Here is a 17,105-nt window from a genome sequence, read left to right on the forward strand (position 1 = left end):
AGTGGGTCGTCTGTTAAGAAAACAGGATCATATAAACATATTAACGTAATATTAGGGTCAGAAAGTCAGTCTGAGCATCTCCGGTATTAAAACTCATATCTTACAACATGTTACATTTCTGTGACCATCCAAGATGAAGAAATCCATCACACTTTATCCATAAACTACCCCCGCGAACTGAGGAACTGTTTACTCATGTTTACTCAGCCAGATGTATAGTGTTTCACTGTTGACTTTTGCTGTGCCAACACTAAAATTCTCCTAGAGAGATGTGCGTGTGTGTGTGTTGTTGCCACCAAGACATTTCTTTCCGCAGAGAGAAGATTTGAGCTGTTTTCTTTCCCTCGAGTTAGTCTGCTGTTACATTGAGGTTCTGTTATGTTTGCATCTGAACGGAGAGATTTGTTTAAATGTGGATAAAAAGTGTTTTTTTGGATGTTTGAACTTCTCACCTTATTGAACAAATACAGGGGTTGCTTTGCCATTTTGTAATGCTTGGAAATAGTATTTTTTTTTTTGCTTATTGAGAACGTTCTGACTTAAAAAACAGCTGAACTTGCCCTGAAAATGTACAGAAAGTTTCACTTGAAATGTAAAGGTTTGACTTCTGGGACAATTCAATGTAAAGAACACAGAGAAGGAAAACACATTCAGAGTTGCTTTCCACTCTTTTTCACCATCAGCTGTGCTCACTCCTCCTTTTTAATTTGCCTGCAAAATCCGGCAAACGAAGCAACATAAACTCAGAACAGGAGGGAAAAAAAGAAAAGAAAAACAATTGCAAGCAGATTTCAAGAAAAAGGAGGAGGAGAGGGACACCGGCTCAAAGGGCAGATTTTTCTGTCTCATAACTCTTTCCTGATTACCCCTTCAGTCTTCTCATCCTACATTTTTGAAAGTAAGAGAATGTTGGCCCTTTATTTTGAATGTGCCTCTGTGTGTGTGTGTGTTTTAAATCCATTTCTCTGGCTTCTACGAGAGCAGGTTTGACAGGATCTGGCACTGACACCACCTGGCTTTGCTTCCTGTAGGATTCTGGCTCAGGTTGCTAGGGTTTTGATGTAATCCACCTGGGTCTGTGGGACCATTGAGTGGCAGCATGACCACAGTTATGGACCATATGAGCCAACACATCAGACTCTCTTCATTTCATTTTTGTGGTTTGTGTCATTACGTAAGCTTGGAAGTGTCAGCTGTGGTTGAATAGGCAGTGGTACAAAAATGAAAAACTGTTTTTTACAATTCTTCAGGGAGTCTTAAATGCCTTTATGTTTGTTATAGCGACAACATAAAGGAATAAACATGGAGAAATGAATATTATTACAATAGAGAATTGGTCTTTCATAGCAAGGAAAAATTTTAGATGCAAATTAAATATACAATGAGGATCACTATAAGAGGTCTGGGTTATCATACTTGGTGAAAACCATAACAGTAGTGATGTCACTTAGTGACCGTAAAGTTCAGGATCGACAGGGGTGTAGGATTTAAGCCCACAATCCAATTAGAAGGACATCAATCTTCTACAAACCAGGTCTCAGCTAGTTGACCTTTGCCAAATGTTGGGATTTAATGGGATAAATCGAACCGTGACTCCAGTATTGTAATATGTATAGTGGAAAGGCATTGGGTATTGTGGGAAGACATTTGTTATCATAGGGAGAGATTTGGTATTGTAGCTCCAGTATAAATTTATTGCTGTCACGATTAGTTTTATCAAGATATATAGCAATAGTCTAACAAAGACGATATATTGTCTAAAAACCTAATGAGATCTTATTGCTCTGCTGTAGGCGGTCCAGAGCAGCTGTTAAATAGCTGCTGGGGCTTTAATTCTTATATAAATGTAAGACAATAAAATGGATAGTCGTCAATAAGTATTTTTTTACATTTGGATTATTTACATATATTAATTCAATGTCAGGTAATGATATATTGGGATTAGGGCTGCAACTAACGATCATTTTACAAATCAATCAATCTGTTGATTATTTTTTCGATTAATCAATTAGTAATCAGATAGCTAAAGGTTCTTTAAAGAAGATTTTTTACAAAATGAAACCAGGTCAAACTAAAATATTTCCATTTGAGGAGTCCAGGATGGAGCAGATTGACAGACGAAAAGTTTTTTTTTATCTTAAATGCAAAGTTTATATGAATTTTTTTTACAATGTTGATATAATTACTGCTCTAAGTGGGTTGCTCTGTCAGCTAAAGGCATTTTTTAGAGTCTCTTAACTCCAGTTAATGATTAATATCAATAATCGATTAATCACGATTTATCCGATTAATTGTTTCAGCCCTAATTGCGATAATAATATTTTGAATCCATACCATTTTCGTCTATAGAAATATACCAATATTTGGCAGAATTTCTTTTTTTCTTACTTCTCACCTCTCCCACCCTAATTTTCTTTTTTGCCTACTTTTAAAATAATAAAAATAAAGGCAGCCAATGCCTTTATTTAATGATAACCACCAATCTAATCCTGAATAAGTCACAGACATGCTTTCTTTTTGACATTTCTAAAGTCCAACTATCTAAAGAACTCCATGCTAAACTAGTGCAAAAATAATTGGAAATACTTGAGCACATAGACCCAGTTGTTACATTTATTATGCCAAAGAAGTCAGGCATACATTTTAATAAGGAATGTACTGTTTTGCTAAAAAAATCTTTTAAGATGTTTTTTTAAGGTATTTTATGATTTTGTGTTAATCCCAGAACTCAAAATCATTTACCTTCCCTGCTTGCTAATGTTCTTTGAAGTCTAATATCCAGCATTATCTGGCTTAAACATAAATTGTATTCGATATTTAAAAGCAGTTTTTTGAGGTGCTTTCCTTTTTGACATCAATCTGTTTTAAAGGTATAGAGGACGATCTTTTATTTCCAGATGGATCATCCATCCATCCATTTTCAGACACGCTTAATCCCAAGTGGGGTCACGAGGGGTGCTGGTGCCCATCTCCAGCTGTCCACGGGTGAGAGGCGGGATCCAGGTCGATCATCTAATTGTCAATCATTCTGGTGATGTGTTTACTTAAGGCTGTCCTACATGCTCGTCCACTTAGCTGTTTTTTTTCTGTGCATTCGCACTTTCAGGCATATATGTGTGGTGAGCAACGGTTTCAGCCAATCATTGAAGCTCACCTTTCTCACCGTAGTTCTTTAAAAATGGCAGTAGGGTTGTAAGAGAAAAAATGCCTACGAAGTGTATGAGAAGAAAAGAAAGGCCTCAGAAGTGGCAGATATATCCCAGAATGCTTTGCGTGGAGAGCTTTCCTCACAAAGCATTATGGGATTTGCTGTCACCATAGGCTGCTGCTACCCGACAGTGGCTACTAATAACAAAGATGGTGCAGGCATCATCTGGTGATGATTGTGAAGTGATCATCTGTCCGAATGGTCAGTTAACTGAGTTCACTATAAAGTCTATTATATAATCCCTGCTCTATACAGTGATTGAGGGATTTATGGGTTAGGGCGGACCTTTGGACACAGTAAGCTTGTATGAGCTATGAGAACAGCAACTTTTAAACAGAGAAGCTCGAGGAGAAATGGGCTTGTGCATGCTCTCGCACATGCATTCTTTTTAAAGTGGAGAGGGCGGGTCTCCTAAAAAATTTGAGAAAAAACTCCAAAATACCTTTAAGTGTGGCAGCACAGCAAGACCCAAAGTTACATGAGTTTTATCACCTTTTTTTCATAAATGTATAGTTATTCTCAGGATTTTTATTTTTTGCTGTGGTTTTTGTAGGGCTGGGCGATATAGAAAAAAAGCTTATCGATAAAAAAAAATACATATTGATCGATATCGATAATTATTGAAAAGATTTGAAACCATATTTTATGTGCAGCTCTGCCTGGAATTTTTATAATATTGCAAAATTATTTAATTTTAATAAAAAACACAAACACAGACTTCGAATTAAATCTTTATTTAACCAACTTTTTTAACCATAACAGAATTGTTTTAAAGAAAAATATCTTAAGAGACCTGAGTTATGTTATTAAATACTGACAAAGAATAAACTAAAGTGACCAGAAAAGTGACCAAAATAAATATAACAAATAAATAAATGCCCCCCTCCCACCGCCGCCCCCGTTTCCTGCTTTAACCTGAGTTATTACTTTGAAGTTTCTGGCCCCTTAGCATTTTTATCTCAATTGTTAGAACTACGTGGGAAACTGCCCAGAACTGAAAATATATATATATTTTCCCGAAGATTCCTCGGAGGAGAGCCGCGTCGGGGCCTACACAGCTCGTACTCCTGCGGGTGTGAGCGGCTGAGATGATAAAAAAAAAAAAAAAAAGTTGGTTGTGTTATCACACTTCGTTTTCACTGGTTCCCTACACATTTTACAGATGACTGTGGTTTGTTTTTGGTCCGACTTGCCATGACCGAAATACTGCCAGACTGCCGAACTACAAAAACCGTTCTTTGAAACAATTTCCTCTGCCTCTCCTTGCTGCATCTTCATGTGCTCTGTGTTGTGGTTTGAGAGGGCGGCGCTTTGTGACGGCATGCCTGGGTCCGCGATTGTGATTGGTTGGGAGGAAGCAGTGACTAGCATAAACCTACATGCTAGGCTACAATGAGAAGGAAGGAAAACTGCGTTTCTTTTTTATCGAACTTTTATCGACCCATTTTTTTTCTATTGCGCCACACGTCTATCGATCGATATATATCGTTATTGAATTATCGCCCAGCCCTAGGTTTTTTAATTTAGATTAATAATCTCACTGTAATAACTGGATACTCAATCATAGGTCATCATCTTTCATCGGGGCTGTGTGTCTTAAGACACACGGGCAAAAAAGCTCACAAGCATGATGTAAGGTGCATAAAGGGCCAGTATAAGATTTAAAAAGCTTAGAGTAACACAAAGATGTTCTACAGAAGTTCCAGGATAAGACATTAAACTAAACTCATTTGAAGTGAATCTTTTTGTGTCAGTAGTTTTTTAATCAGCCCTTCCTCCATTTTCTGTTGGTTTAACCACATAAGATCACAGCATTCGCTGCTGCTCATCAAACAATTGGGCCCACTTTCCTTTTTCCATTCCTGCTTGGTGAGAAGTTCCTCTGGGTGCCATGTGTGGCCACATTTCCATCCCTCATCATTTAACATGACTTTCGCTCTTTGCTCTAAACCTCGTCACGCAACACGACCAACATGAATGAACTGTACTGCGGGGCTCAACTTTGTCAGCCCCCCGTCTTTGGCACCGCTTTTAACAAACTTTCATGAATGACATAATTTCCCAAAAAGCCAGCTTTTTTTTCTTTTCTTTTTTTTCTGGATGATGCCAAACTACTTGCTTCTTCCATATGTGTCCTGGAAACGTGTGGTGGACAGACAACACAAAAACGACTTTATGAAAAAGGGTGGAAAGTAGGGTATGGAGAATATATAAAAAAAAAAAACAAGTAGTTGGAAACAAGTTGTTCTGTGAAAAAAAAAAAAACAACTTTGCAGTTTCTGCAAATCTACTTCAGCTTCTGCTTCAGACTGTGAGAATAGTTTCTACCATAAAGTAAAAGAAAGGGGTTTTCAGTGAGAAAGAGTCTATTTCCTGTCTAAGTGTGTACATTGTAGAGGACCTAGAAGGCCCTATTGTTTTCCAGGTCATGCAGTGACGTCTGCTCTTCCTGTAGTCCTGATAGCTAAGCCGCCACACTGTACGCTAATATCAACTTCCACCTATTCATTAAAACCTGAGACAAACCCAGACGTTTTTCATGCCTGCTGTTTTCTCTCAGATGTTTTGTTTTAAATGAACTTAAACATGTAACCATCCAGTCCTGACAAATCATTTGTGCGTTTGCTTTTGTCACAGTTTAAAGTCTGTTGTTTTCTGACCTCGAGCATCCTGATTCTTTCACTTTGACATCGAAGAATCTCATGGAACCTTGCAGAGCTGGAACATTTCATACAGTTAAAGGCACTGAGGTAATAGATAGGTCCATTCTGCCAGATGCAACAGTAATAATCCTTGGAGCTCCAGACGGGGTCTTAGCAGAGCTTCGAAGTGCTGAAAAACCCTGAGTAGAATCCCCCCCGGCTTTGGTTTATGACCAAAGTCTGGACTGACCCTGCCTGTGCACTTGTCTCTGTTAAAATCTCCAAACTCTTTGTGCCAATTTGTCTTCTCTCTTGCCCACTTTCACCTCAAAAAGACCTTAGCCTCACATCCTAAAGCTGTTTTTTTATGCTCCTTTTTTATATTTAAGTTTTAAACATTATAACCACATTGTTCAGAACATCTGAGGCTCATGGCTCTTTAGTGATTCCACTGATTGATTTACATTAAACCTCTAGTATGAAAGCACGGTCCAGATGTGCCTGAGAAGCAAGGCTTAGTTGATGTTAATGAGAACCTGCTGAAGCACTGCCGTGCATCGGCACAGATCGAGCATTAGCGGCGAATGATTTCAGCCAACTATGCCTTGCTGTGGCTATATGTGCATTCAGTACGCATGAGATTTTCTTTCACTTCACCAGAGCTCAGTTGTTCTTCATCCAGGGTGAAGACCAGATGTTCCAGTGTTCTCCTCTGATTTCCGAAAACCGAGCTGAGTCGTCCACCAGCTGCACTTGCCGCACCTTCAAAAAAAAAAAAAAAAAGAGCTCAGCAGCTGCATGGTATTTGTTCGGATAATGATACACAGATATAAAACATGACACTGGTGGTTAGCCTTTTCAAAGATTTTTTTTTTTCCTTTTTGCAGCAACTGGAAGCTTGAAGAAAGTTTATCCTTTGATGCTGAGAAAGAATTTGGAGCAAATGTTTCATTTTCTGTATTTACCTCTTTTCTGTTTGATCGGTATTCCCTTTTATTTCCCAAGATGAGAAATAAAAAAAAAGGTTTTTTTTCTTACCAACACCTGTTTTTTTTTGTATAGATTTTGGTTTTGAAATTTTACGGGGATTTGTAGATAAATTAATTCTAACTAACACATATCTATAGACTGGAATAAAATGAATCTGTACTTTTCTTAAGGTTTGTAGCACTGGCCTTACGTTTATAGCTGGAATGTGAATCTCTACCAAACCTTTAAAGTTTTATTTAGTTTATTTCAGGTTTTCCTCTGGGATTCACATATATTTAGCTTCATTCATAGACTAGATTCCCTGTCCCTTTTGAAGAAAACTCTCCCCATAGCATGATGCAGCCACCACCACATCCTACAGAGAGGGGACTTTGGACCAGTCGGCCATCTGGCCTTTACACTCAGGCGTTGGTGTTTCTGGGGGTTGTTGACGATGGGGTTAGGTAGATTGGCCATTCAGTGTGGTGTGGGATTAGAGGGTGCTGACGGTGAACTGATGAGCTCTTTAACCTGCTGCCCTTGGTTGGTTTATGTGGACCTGAGGAGCCGGATACCTGCTCTGGTGACTAGGCCTGGTTGGAGTGTGTGGCGCTCTTCCTGATTAAATAGGGGATGGGTTTACTCCTACCTGGAAAGGGCAGCAGGGATCTGGAGCCAGTTGGACCTGCAGGGTCCACTGGTTTCTTGTGTGTTGGTGTTAGTTTTATACCACATGTAGCCTTTTTACATTTAAGCCAAAGCGTTTAATCTTTGATCCAAATGGAACAATATCTTGTAAGTTCACAGATATTTTGAAGGAATATAGAACGCCTGCATACCCAATTGTAAGTAATTTACTTTATATGCAGAAGCACTCTGTGATTTGAAACTAAATATCATGAATAAAGAAAATAGTTGATATTTAAAACATTTACTTTATAAAATATATATATATGTAAGAGAAATAATAATCTGGTTGAATAAGTGTTTCTACCATTATACCAATAATTTAACCACATTTTGGATTTGATTTAAGAATTTAATCCCATTCTTGGACAGTTTTTATTAGGTCAGTTGTAGAAAAATCAACCACTAAAAAGTAACCAAAAAGTTAACGATTGCAACCGAGTTTATTTAAGTACATTTATTGGATTTTTATGTGGAGAGTAATAAGGTAACGTCTACTTAACATTTCAATGCAGTAACCTTCAAAGAAATTTTCCTTCACGAAGGCTGAAGGCTGGGATCGAACCCCTAACCTTTTTATTGCACCCTTTATGTCAATCAGAATCAAAGAAGCAGTGGGAGGATACGATTTCCAAATTGCTGACTTTATTCTAACAGAAAAAATAAAAAAAAATACACAAGTATGATGGCTTATATATACTTAAATTGATGGATCAAAAACTAGTGTTAATCATGGCACCATTTTCTTGTTACAAGTTCTTCTTGTTCCGAATGGTGCAGCAGAGCAGTTATTTGCTGGCATATGTGCTCATTGTGATGTACAGCCCATAATCTGTAGGTCTGCTTTATCAGATGTTATTTTACATTTGATATTGTTAACAAAAAGGTACGAAATTATTTCTTAGTCTACTTTTTGTTGTTATTGCAGTAATATATCCAGAGAATTGGTGATAGAGGTCTATATGAGATCTGTAAACTAAAAGCAGACTTTTTCCTATTATAACTAAAACAGAACTGAAAAAAATCACTGTTTCTATAAATGAAAAGTCATATGAAGTGAAGTAACACTAACAATCCCAGAGTCAGAGAATCTAACCAAAACTGAAGCCAGATTTACTCATCCTGTGTCTCTCAGAGTGGGCCTGATGTGTGGAGGCTTTCAATACTGTCCCTATAAACATAAAATACTGAAACCCGCTTTTGATCATTCACACATGTAATCACATCAATTGGAAGTTACACTTTAGTCGGCTGCAGATGTTTTGCATACAGGACTCACTGCATGACTTCAACTTGGAACTAAACATAAAGCCATGCCTCATCCATCAACATCAAATGACCCAAAGATTTTGATTTGATGTTTTCCTTTAATGTGTTTTTAATAATGGTAATTGAAATTAGACCTGTTTTTTTAACCTTAAGTATGACTTCACAAACATACTGTTATAAAAACTAAACTGTTGTATTTTAAATTCTATATATAAAAACAGCTGTGTCACATTGGAACAGCTGTGTGAACTTCCCCACGGAGAAATAATTTTTATGATCTCTGACTATAAGACTCTCATGCATGAAGCTTGAAAATAGATATTATAGTTGTTAATATGTATTTTCCAAAATGAGCTGAATGACCTGTTGAAGATTAAATGCAATCATTAACAAACTTTCAGGAATGTGATGCATTAAATCAAAACTGATTAAAACTCAGGAAATTTACAGCAAATACATTCAATCTTTTTTTTTTTCTGATTTTGGATGCATGTCAGATTATAGCAGCTCAGGAAGCATATTTTCTGGTAGAAAGGTCGTGAATCAGACGACATGCTCCCAAGTCTGTGGATGTCATCAGAGAAGAGAGCCAGGAGGCCAACTGAGACAAGGTCTGGAATAGAGATCTGCAGGAAGTCTGAGAGGGCAGCGCCACCGCCCTGCTTTCAGACCCGGCTCACAGATCTTCATTTTAGACAGGACGGTGCACATTTGTTCTAGAAGTCAACATTCGGTGTGTAAACAGATGTTGGTCATAAGACATACATTTATCAGCGTTGTTCAAGCTATAATGCAGATGCAAGAGGAGTGCAAATGTCTTGATCTTTTTTCTTGTTATTTTTGTCATAGTTCAATGTTTAAGATCATCAAACAGATATTTTTTGGCAGGTCATGAGAACACAAGTAAATACAAAAAGCTGTTTATTTTTAATTTCACTAAGGTCATCCAGACTTAATTACTTTCTGACCTGCAGAATCAAGAAATCCTTTAAATAATAGGTGAATAGGTTTTAAAAAGCACCACACCGTGGTTTAAGCTAGAGAAATTTAAGAAAATTCTGCATAAATGTAGTAGAGAGCGTGTTTACATACCGGATCTATTAGTGTTGCTCTATAGTTGCAATATGACAGACAGGAGGATAATGAGGAGGCTCTGATTTCGATTGTCCCTAACCTTTACCCATCAGGTCTTTTGGAGGCCATTGCACAAACATGGCTCCAAACATGATCAGATACTCCTTTCTTCTCAGTTTTATTATTTTCACATAGAAGAATAAATCTCTGACAGTTTGGGGTCCAGCTTTAGTTGTAATGTCCATTACAACTAAAGCTGGAATGGTACATTCAAAGTGAATGTGAAAACCTGGGAAAAAAATGGCCTTTTTGTGTGCTTTTGCTTGCCTAATGTTTTGCCAGAAAATGGCTGGTGAGGCCGCCGGGCGAATTTTTCACGATTGGTGAAAGGCTCCACTACATCACTGAATCTTATCCAGCATGTTTCACCATGGTGGGCCTTTCCTTCAGCAGATCCTGTGGAGATGTTCCCGCTTGGGGGAGTTAAGGAGCTATGGTTTGATCACGACCCCTATCCACAGACCCGTAGTTAAGGTGAGATGGTTTTCTGAAGCTCTGACAGAAGCACAGCAAAATCAGAGCAAGAACCCCAGCAGGAAGAGCACCAGAACCCACACTAGGGGGCCAGTTGTGCCCCCCTCTGGACCTAAGGGACCACAGTAGAAGATCTGAGGAGGACAGCGGTGGATCAGAGATGTCTACTGGGCATAGAGAGCACAACAGGTGGAGATCAGAGAAAGAGAGCACAGATGCTATCCAGTTTCAGGTATCCAGTTTTTCTTCAAGGCCATTAGCTCTCTGTTTTGTTGGGAAGCTGCAAATGGTTTTTACTTTCTGGATCCAGATTATCCACCTATAGAGGACAGGGGTACATCCAAAGTCTGCTGGGTAGAGAAAAAAGAGCTGGAAGAGGTGGTGGCAGCTGGCAGGTGTCTGCGCTGAAGCTAAGGGAGGACGACCGTCCTTCAAGGGCTAAATTTAATTAAATTTTTTAAAAGACACCTACAAACCTCTTAAGAGCGTTCCCTTCTTTATCCTTTATCAACATTATTTTCATTCTGCCATTTTGACTGCGTAAATTTCGCATCTGCTGTGCTGTCTTCAATTTACATGATAGCCACATGTGGTCCCTGATGGATTTTTATGACACAAACACACACAAATGTTCAGATATTTTAACTATTGGAAATTTTCTTTTTAGTACTTAGCACATTTTTGCCTCACTTTCTCTGCCAATTCTTTAAGCAAACCTCTACATAGGGATAACGTAAATCGTTCACACCGGCTGTGAAATTAGTGTTTGGTGTGAAGGCATCACAAGCCTTTTTATGCCTTTGACAAGTTGACGATGTGTTTGCAGTTAATTCCATCTGACCTCAGATTAGCCTGACTGTTTCCCCTGAAGAAAATTGTCTTCAAAACATTTTCTACATTGATTCACACTAATGATGGTGTTTGCAGCCTTCTGCAATGTTAGTTTTCCTCTTTGTGTTGGTCTATCCCAGAAAGTCCCAATTATATGCATTGAAATTTGGGATTCTGATGTTGCAAAATATAAAGATAAATTTAAATTTATTCATACTTAATGCAAGGCTGTGTGCTTCTAGTAGTAGCAGCATCATACTACAGTAATAAAGTGTGATCCTTGTTGCAGTCTAAGAATTTTGCATAGTGGTTGTGGTGTTGCATTGTTATAGGTGTCTTTGGTAATATCATTTACTTTCAGATTAAAAAAGTTGCTGTTTTTAACTTCATAAGATCACTAATCGGTTGGTTCTTTTACTGCATTTATAGCTATTTTGTCATTACCTAATGGGTTGTGTATGGAGATGAAGAATGAATGAGCACTATCTTAGAGCTACATGAGTCAATGAATGCATCATTAGATTGGCAATAAATAATTGCTGTTTTAAAATACTAAGAAACAAAAATAGAATTAGTTTTCTTTTTGGATGAGAAATCCTTCCTTTCTTTGGAAGTTGTTCATTTTCCTCTTGCATCTGCAGCAATTATAATCATATTAAGTAGTGAAGTATATTCTCATTTTTTAAGAGTTGTTATTAAAAAAAAGCCTATAACAGCTGTTACACTGTAGGTCCTCTCTATGGATGAGTTTCTGGAAAGAAAATATTCCATCCTGCTCTCATCATCTTATACAACCAGTGGATAAATCACCTCATACTGTTGCCAAAGTACCTGGAAACTGAAGGTTGGACATCTGTAAGTCACATCAGAATAATCACTTGTTGAAACAATGACTATCAGTGATGAATATCAGGAGGCATAAAAAGAGTTTTCTCAGTGTCTCTGCTTGATAGAGATGATTAAGGGGGATCCGATTGAAGGCTTTGCTATATAAAGGGTTCTGTTGTCTGGTGGAACAGAGTTGGAATCCAGATATTACCCCTTTCTGTTGCAGCAACAGACAATCAGAAGACCTCATCCTTTATACAGGGCTAAACACACATCAGGAGCTCCTGATGCTTTTGATCTTATTTAAAGATGGTTACACACTTTACCTTCAAATAACTGAAGAACATTTTCCAGATTAAGGACCATTTTCTCAGCAGGAACTTAAGTCTAACTGGTTTGCATAAAAGGTCGAAAAGCTGCTTTTGAGCCAGAATTCTGCTGTCTGTGTCCATACCAAAACCAAAACAAGTTTTTTTTTTATGTTCTATTCACGTACAGCATTTTGAGTTGTCTTGTTACGAAAATGTTCTTTACAAGTAGACTTGCTCTACATGTCTTTGAAGTCACTTGGTTTATCTGATGTAGTGGGCCTGGTTCCCCTCCAGCAAACGCTGTGCAGATAAATGTGACAGGGTTTTTCCCTTTAAACTTTCCAAAGCGAGATCATGAGATACACAGAAACGGTACTTTGTTAAAAATAACTGCTACTGGGCGTGCAGGTGGGGCAGCGGTTACCTCGCACAGCCCATGTACAGGGGCCTTAGTCCTCGACACAGCCGATCCGGGTTCGAATCCGACCTGTGGTCATTTGCTGCATGTCTCTCCCCCTCTCATACCCCCTTTTCTGTCAGCCTGCTTTTGAAAAAACGAGCCACTAGTGCCATAAAAACTGCCATAAAAAAAAAAAAAAAAACTGCTACTGATGTGTTGCAACAAGGAACGTGAAGGTATTTCATTTCTTTAAAGTGAAGAAATTATTTCATTTCTTAAAATAATCTTATTGCCAGTCCCTAAAAGGTGACACCCCCTATTTACAATACATTTGAAATGTAAGGTCATTTGTCATGCTTTTTAACAGCACATTAAATGCAGACAGTGGTTCACTGTTTGTTATTTGGCTGGGGCTATGTAATGAATCATTGAATGACTCCACTGTTAATCTACATTAAAATGGTACAATAGAGTTAGCTGTACTGTGCCTATAAGGTGCAATTATAATTTTTTTTTTCAATTTAAAATTAGTACTAGCCATACACCAATTGTTTAGTTCTCAATTAAAAAGTGATCAGAATAGGAACACATAAAAACTAGAGTTCATATTTTTCTATGAAAAATACAATGTATACTAAATATACAAAATATCAACTCAATAGAATCAAATAGAAGTAGTAAGGCAAGTGAAAATAACTGACACTGAGTTAAAAAGAAAAAAGCTTTATTTTATTCACATCATGTTTCTGGGGACATAATAATGTCAATTAAAGAAACATGGTACATTAAGAAATAAGATTTTTTTTCAATTCATTCAATCGGTCCTGTATGAAAATGAAGGAAATGTAATATTTCAGTGAATTGATCAAAAAAGGCCAGAAGAGGGTAGGTAGCAGTTCAAACAGATGGTGAGCAGCCTGCTTCAAGATGTTGTTGGCCTAGGCCAGGAAAACAACTATTACATACTTCTGTAATGGAGGGAAGATGATATCCAGTGGTATTTTCAACAGTATCTGTGATTCTCTGAAGAGCTTTTTTTGTTAGCAGCAGAACGTCTAATGTACCAAATGATTTATTTGATGTGGGTAAAAATACAGTCAATAGTGGCTGTGAAAAAAGGACTCAAACGAAGGGTCAAATAGAAAAGCTATTTGAAATTATTACACAAAAAACGTGGAAAGCATGCATCACCTTGTGCTCTGCTTGAACAGAATTTCAGTTGTTGTCATGTTTTTTTGTGTGAAGGTTATGCCTCCAACATATTGACTCATTAGGTTCTTAATGTGGCCCATGGCACATTTTAAAGGGTCCTTAACTAACCCCCAAGTTGCCAATATGTTGTATCACATGAACTCTGTGAATATGATTTGTCAAGTAAACATTTTAAGTTGTCAATATCTTCTCCTGTTTCCTTTCTTTTCAGGTTTAGAGATCAGCACCAGAACACTAAGCACCCCAAGCCCAGGTCTAATCTTGCCATCCAAGTCCTCCTCCCTCTCCTCACCCGCCCTTTCAAGTAATGGCCATGAAACTAACTCTTCATCCTCCTCTTCTGCCCATACTGAGACGGTCGCTGTGATCCACCCTCAGCCTGGGGTCCACACCCGTTCCAGACAGTCCAAATCCCACCACCATGCCCCTATCAACCTGCTTCCTGACCACACTCTCCTGCAGATCTTCTCCCACCTCCCAACCAACCAGCTTTGCCGATGTGCACGTGTGTGCCGCCGCTGGTACAACCTGGCATGGGACCCTAGGCTGTGGAGCACCATCCGTCTCACTGGAGAGCTGTTGCATGCAGACCGTGCCATCCGGGTCCTGACCCACAGGCTGTGCCAGGACACCCCCAATGTTTGCCTGACATTGGAGACAGTGGTGGTCAATGGTTGCAAGAGGCTCACAGACCGCGGGCTGCACATTCTGGCCCAGTGCTGTCCGGAGCTGCGACGTCTGGAGGTCTCGGGTTGTTATAACATCTCAAATGATGCTGTGTTTGAGGTTGTCTCCCGCTGCCCCAGCCTGGAACACCTGGATCTCACAGGTAAAAGTAAAAAAAAAAAATATGAAAACTAAATTTCTTTGGGTTTGTGTCATTTTGGCCATTTATTGCTGGATACATTTTTATTTTATAAAGTTTCATACTAAATGTTTTGGGGTGCTAACCATATATTAAATTACATCAGTCTTGGAGACAGCTATGCCCCTCTTTGACAAGCAAGTTTTTCAGAATTTTGGATTTCAAAAATAAACCAAACATTAATTTAAACCTTCAGAAAGTCTTAGGGGGAACTTTTCACACATTAACGGACAAAACAATATGGCTATTCAGGTTTATGAAAGTTCTCATGGTTTTAAAATACCTTGCATACTAACAATGGTAATGAAAAATTACCATTTTTAATTCAATTGAATTTATTTTATATAGCACCAATTCACAACACGTCATTTGAAGGCACTTTACAATTCACCAGATCATACAATCAAATTGATTGTAAGTTTTCTAAGGAAAATCAGTTGATCGCATCAACTTGTTGACTTTAAGGCAATCCCTCACACATTTTGAAAAGTTAAATCTGATGTGGGTATTTGCTCATTTCAAAGCTGTCGCCTAGCCAAAGCAAAATGACCATATAGTTCAGTCACAAGTCTGTAAAACAATTTACACATTAATTTGTTTCTGTTTGAAATGTATCCCGTTTGAAAATAATACAAGATATTTAATGAACATAATTAACTACACACAGAAATTAACTAGTCCAAGTATCTTGTATATTCATTACACAAAAGAGAATTAAGAAGGTCCAAAATGGTAGCATGTAGATAAAAAACAAAACCCAGGGCACAATTTGGTAAAAAAGCCAAAAGACATAGAGCCCTAACCAACCATGTCACTCAGGTTAGATTAGAGGCGAATGCTCCCTCATGTTGTTCACATTTGTGTAGATTTATCTCCAGTCACTGCTTCTCAGTTATTTCTTGTATAGCTTGTAAGATCATTAGAGGTAGAGGAGCAGCTCTGCCAACCTTCAGTCCTCCTGTGGGAGAAGAAAGGCTTTCTTTAACTGAAAGCAGAGGCCACTTTAACATGAGTAAGAGGAGCAATGAGTCTGCTGCTTTCATTAAGGAAGTGACAGAAATAAAGTTGACTTGCTTTGGACTCATAGAGCAGAGAAGTGTTTGTACAATTAAATTTGCACTGTGCAAGCAAATACTTTGACACTATGTGGGTTTGATTATAAGAAATATAGCTATTTAAATGACAAAGGCTTAAACTAAGATTGACTACACAGATGTTTTAAAATATCAAACTCTGCTGTTGGAATATGACAAAATACAACAAAACTCTCTGGCGCCCTCATGTGGCAAATCTGTCAAAAAAAGCCATACTACAAAGATAGATGTTTAACTGTGATGATTTCATTAATCCTTAGCAGCCTGTATTAGATTCCCTACTGACTCAGCTTATTGTAAGTTATCCAGGACAAAACCCGCAGACCCCATTCTGTTTAAAAATAACTTCCAGACATCGGTTTAATTTATTCTGTGGTGGATGAAATTGCTCTGTTTAAAGATCAAGGTCTTTTTAAAGTTCTCCTCTCATATTTTCTGAATGAATAGGGCTATAGAATACACTTTTAAAAAATCTGCATCTCAGATTGAGTTTCCTCAAATGTATCATCACCAAGTCTGCTGCTTGATGAAAGCTGTAATATAAATTCAGTGGGAGTTAAACCCAGTTCAGACTAACAGAAAGGGAAAAGCAAAGCACAGAAACTGAAAATCCATTAATTTGAAAAATAATTAATAGTCCAACTTTAAAACTTGGGTTTTATATTCTTGGAAGCTGACACTGCAATATGCCGCTGGTCAATGTTGGCTAATTAGTTTCGGCAAAGCTGGCTTCCTTCACTTTTCTATCTGTCCTTCCTGTCAAAGATCTGAACATCATGGTCATCGAAGGCATATCCTTTGTGTTTGAGGTAGAGGTGTACCACATGCTCTTGCCCTGTTGTTGTTTGGTTTCTCTGCAGTCTAAGCAGTTCGCTGCAACACCAGACCACATATACAACACCACTCACCTTTTGTTTGGATGCTCTGTCTTTGGGATAAACCAGTTTCTTTGTTTGAGAATGTTGTTAGGGTTGACATCCACCGTTATGTGGTGGTTTAAGAAGATCCTCTGGAGTTTCTTAGAAGTTCCTCTTGAAACTCATTCGAAATAAATAACATAAGCTTTAAATAACAAATAAAAGACAATTTTCCACAGAAAAAAATATCATACCATGGTATTTCCTTCCTGTGGGTATTTTATTTGTTTGCAGCAATTATTTTTGGAGTAATTTGCACAGAAA

At 38.0% G+C, this 17,105-nt stretch overlaps 1 protein-coding gene across 1 annotated transcript in view; it reads left to right on the top strand.

Annotated features, from left to right (window-relative positions):
- si:dkey-192l18.9 (F-box/LRR-repeat protein 7) overlaps positions 1-17,105 on the top strand; it is a 40,511-nt gene that overhangs the window by 21,146 nt on the left and 2,260 nt on the right. Inside the window, exon 3 of the mRNA XM_038307937.1 lies at positions 14,177-14,794. Coding sequence (XP_038163865.1) covers positions 14,177-14,794 — 618 coding nt within the window. The remainder of the gene's footprint in view (positions 1-14,176; positions 14,795-17,105) is intronic.

The sequence above is a fragment of the Cyprinodon tularosa genome, unplaced genomic scaffold (assembly GCF_016077235.1).
Source record: "Cyprinodon tularosa strain WSP-4 unplaced genomic scaffold, ASM1607723v1 ctg623, whole genome shotgun sequence".
NCBI lineage: Eukaryota > Metazoa > Chordata > Actinopteri > Cyprinodontiformes > Cyprinodontidae > Cyprinodon > Cyprinodon tularosa.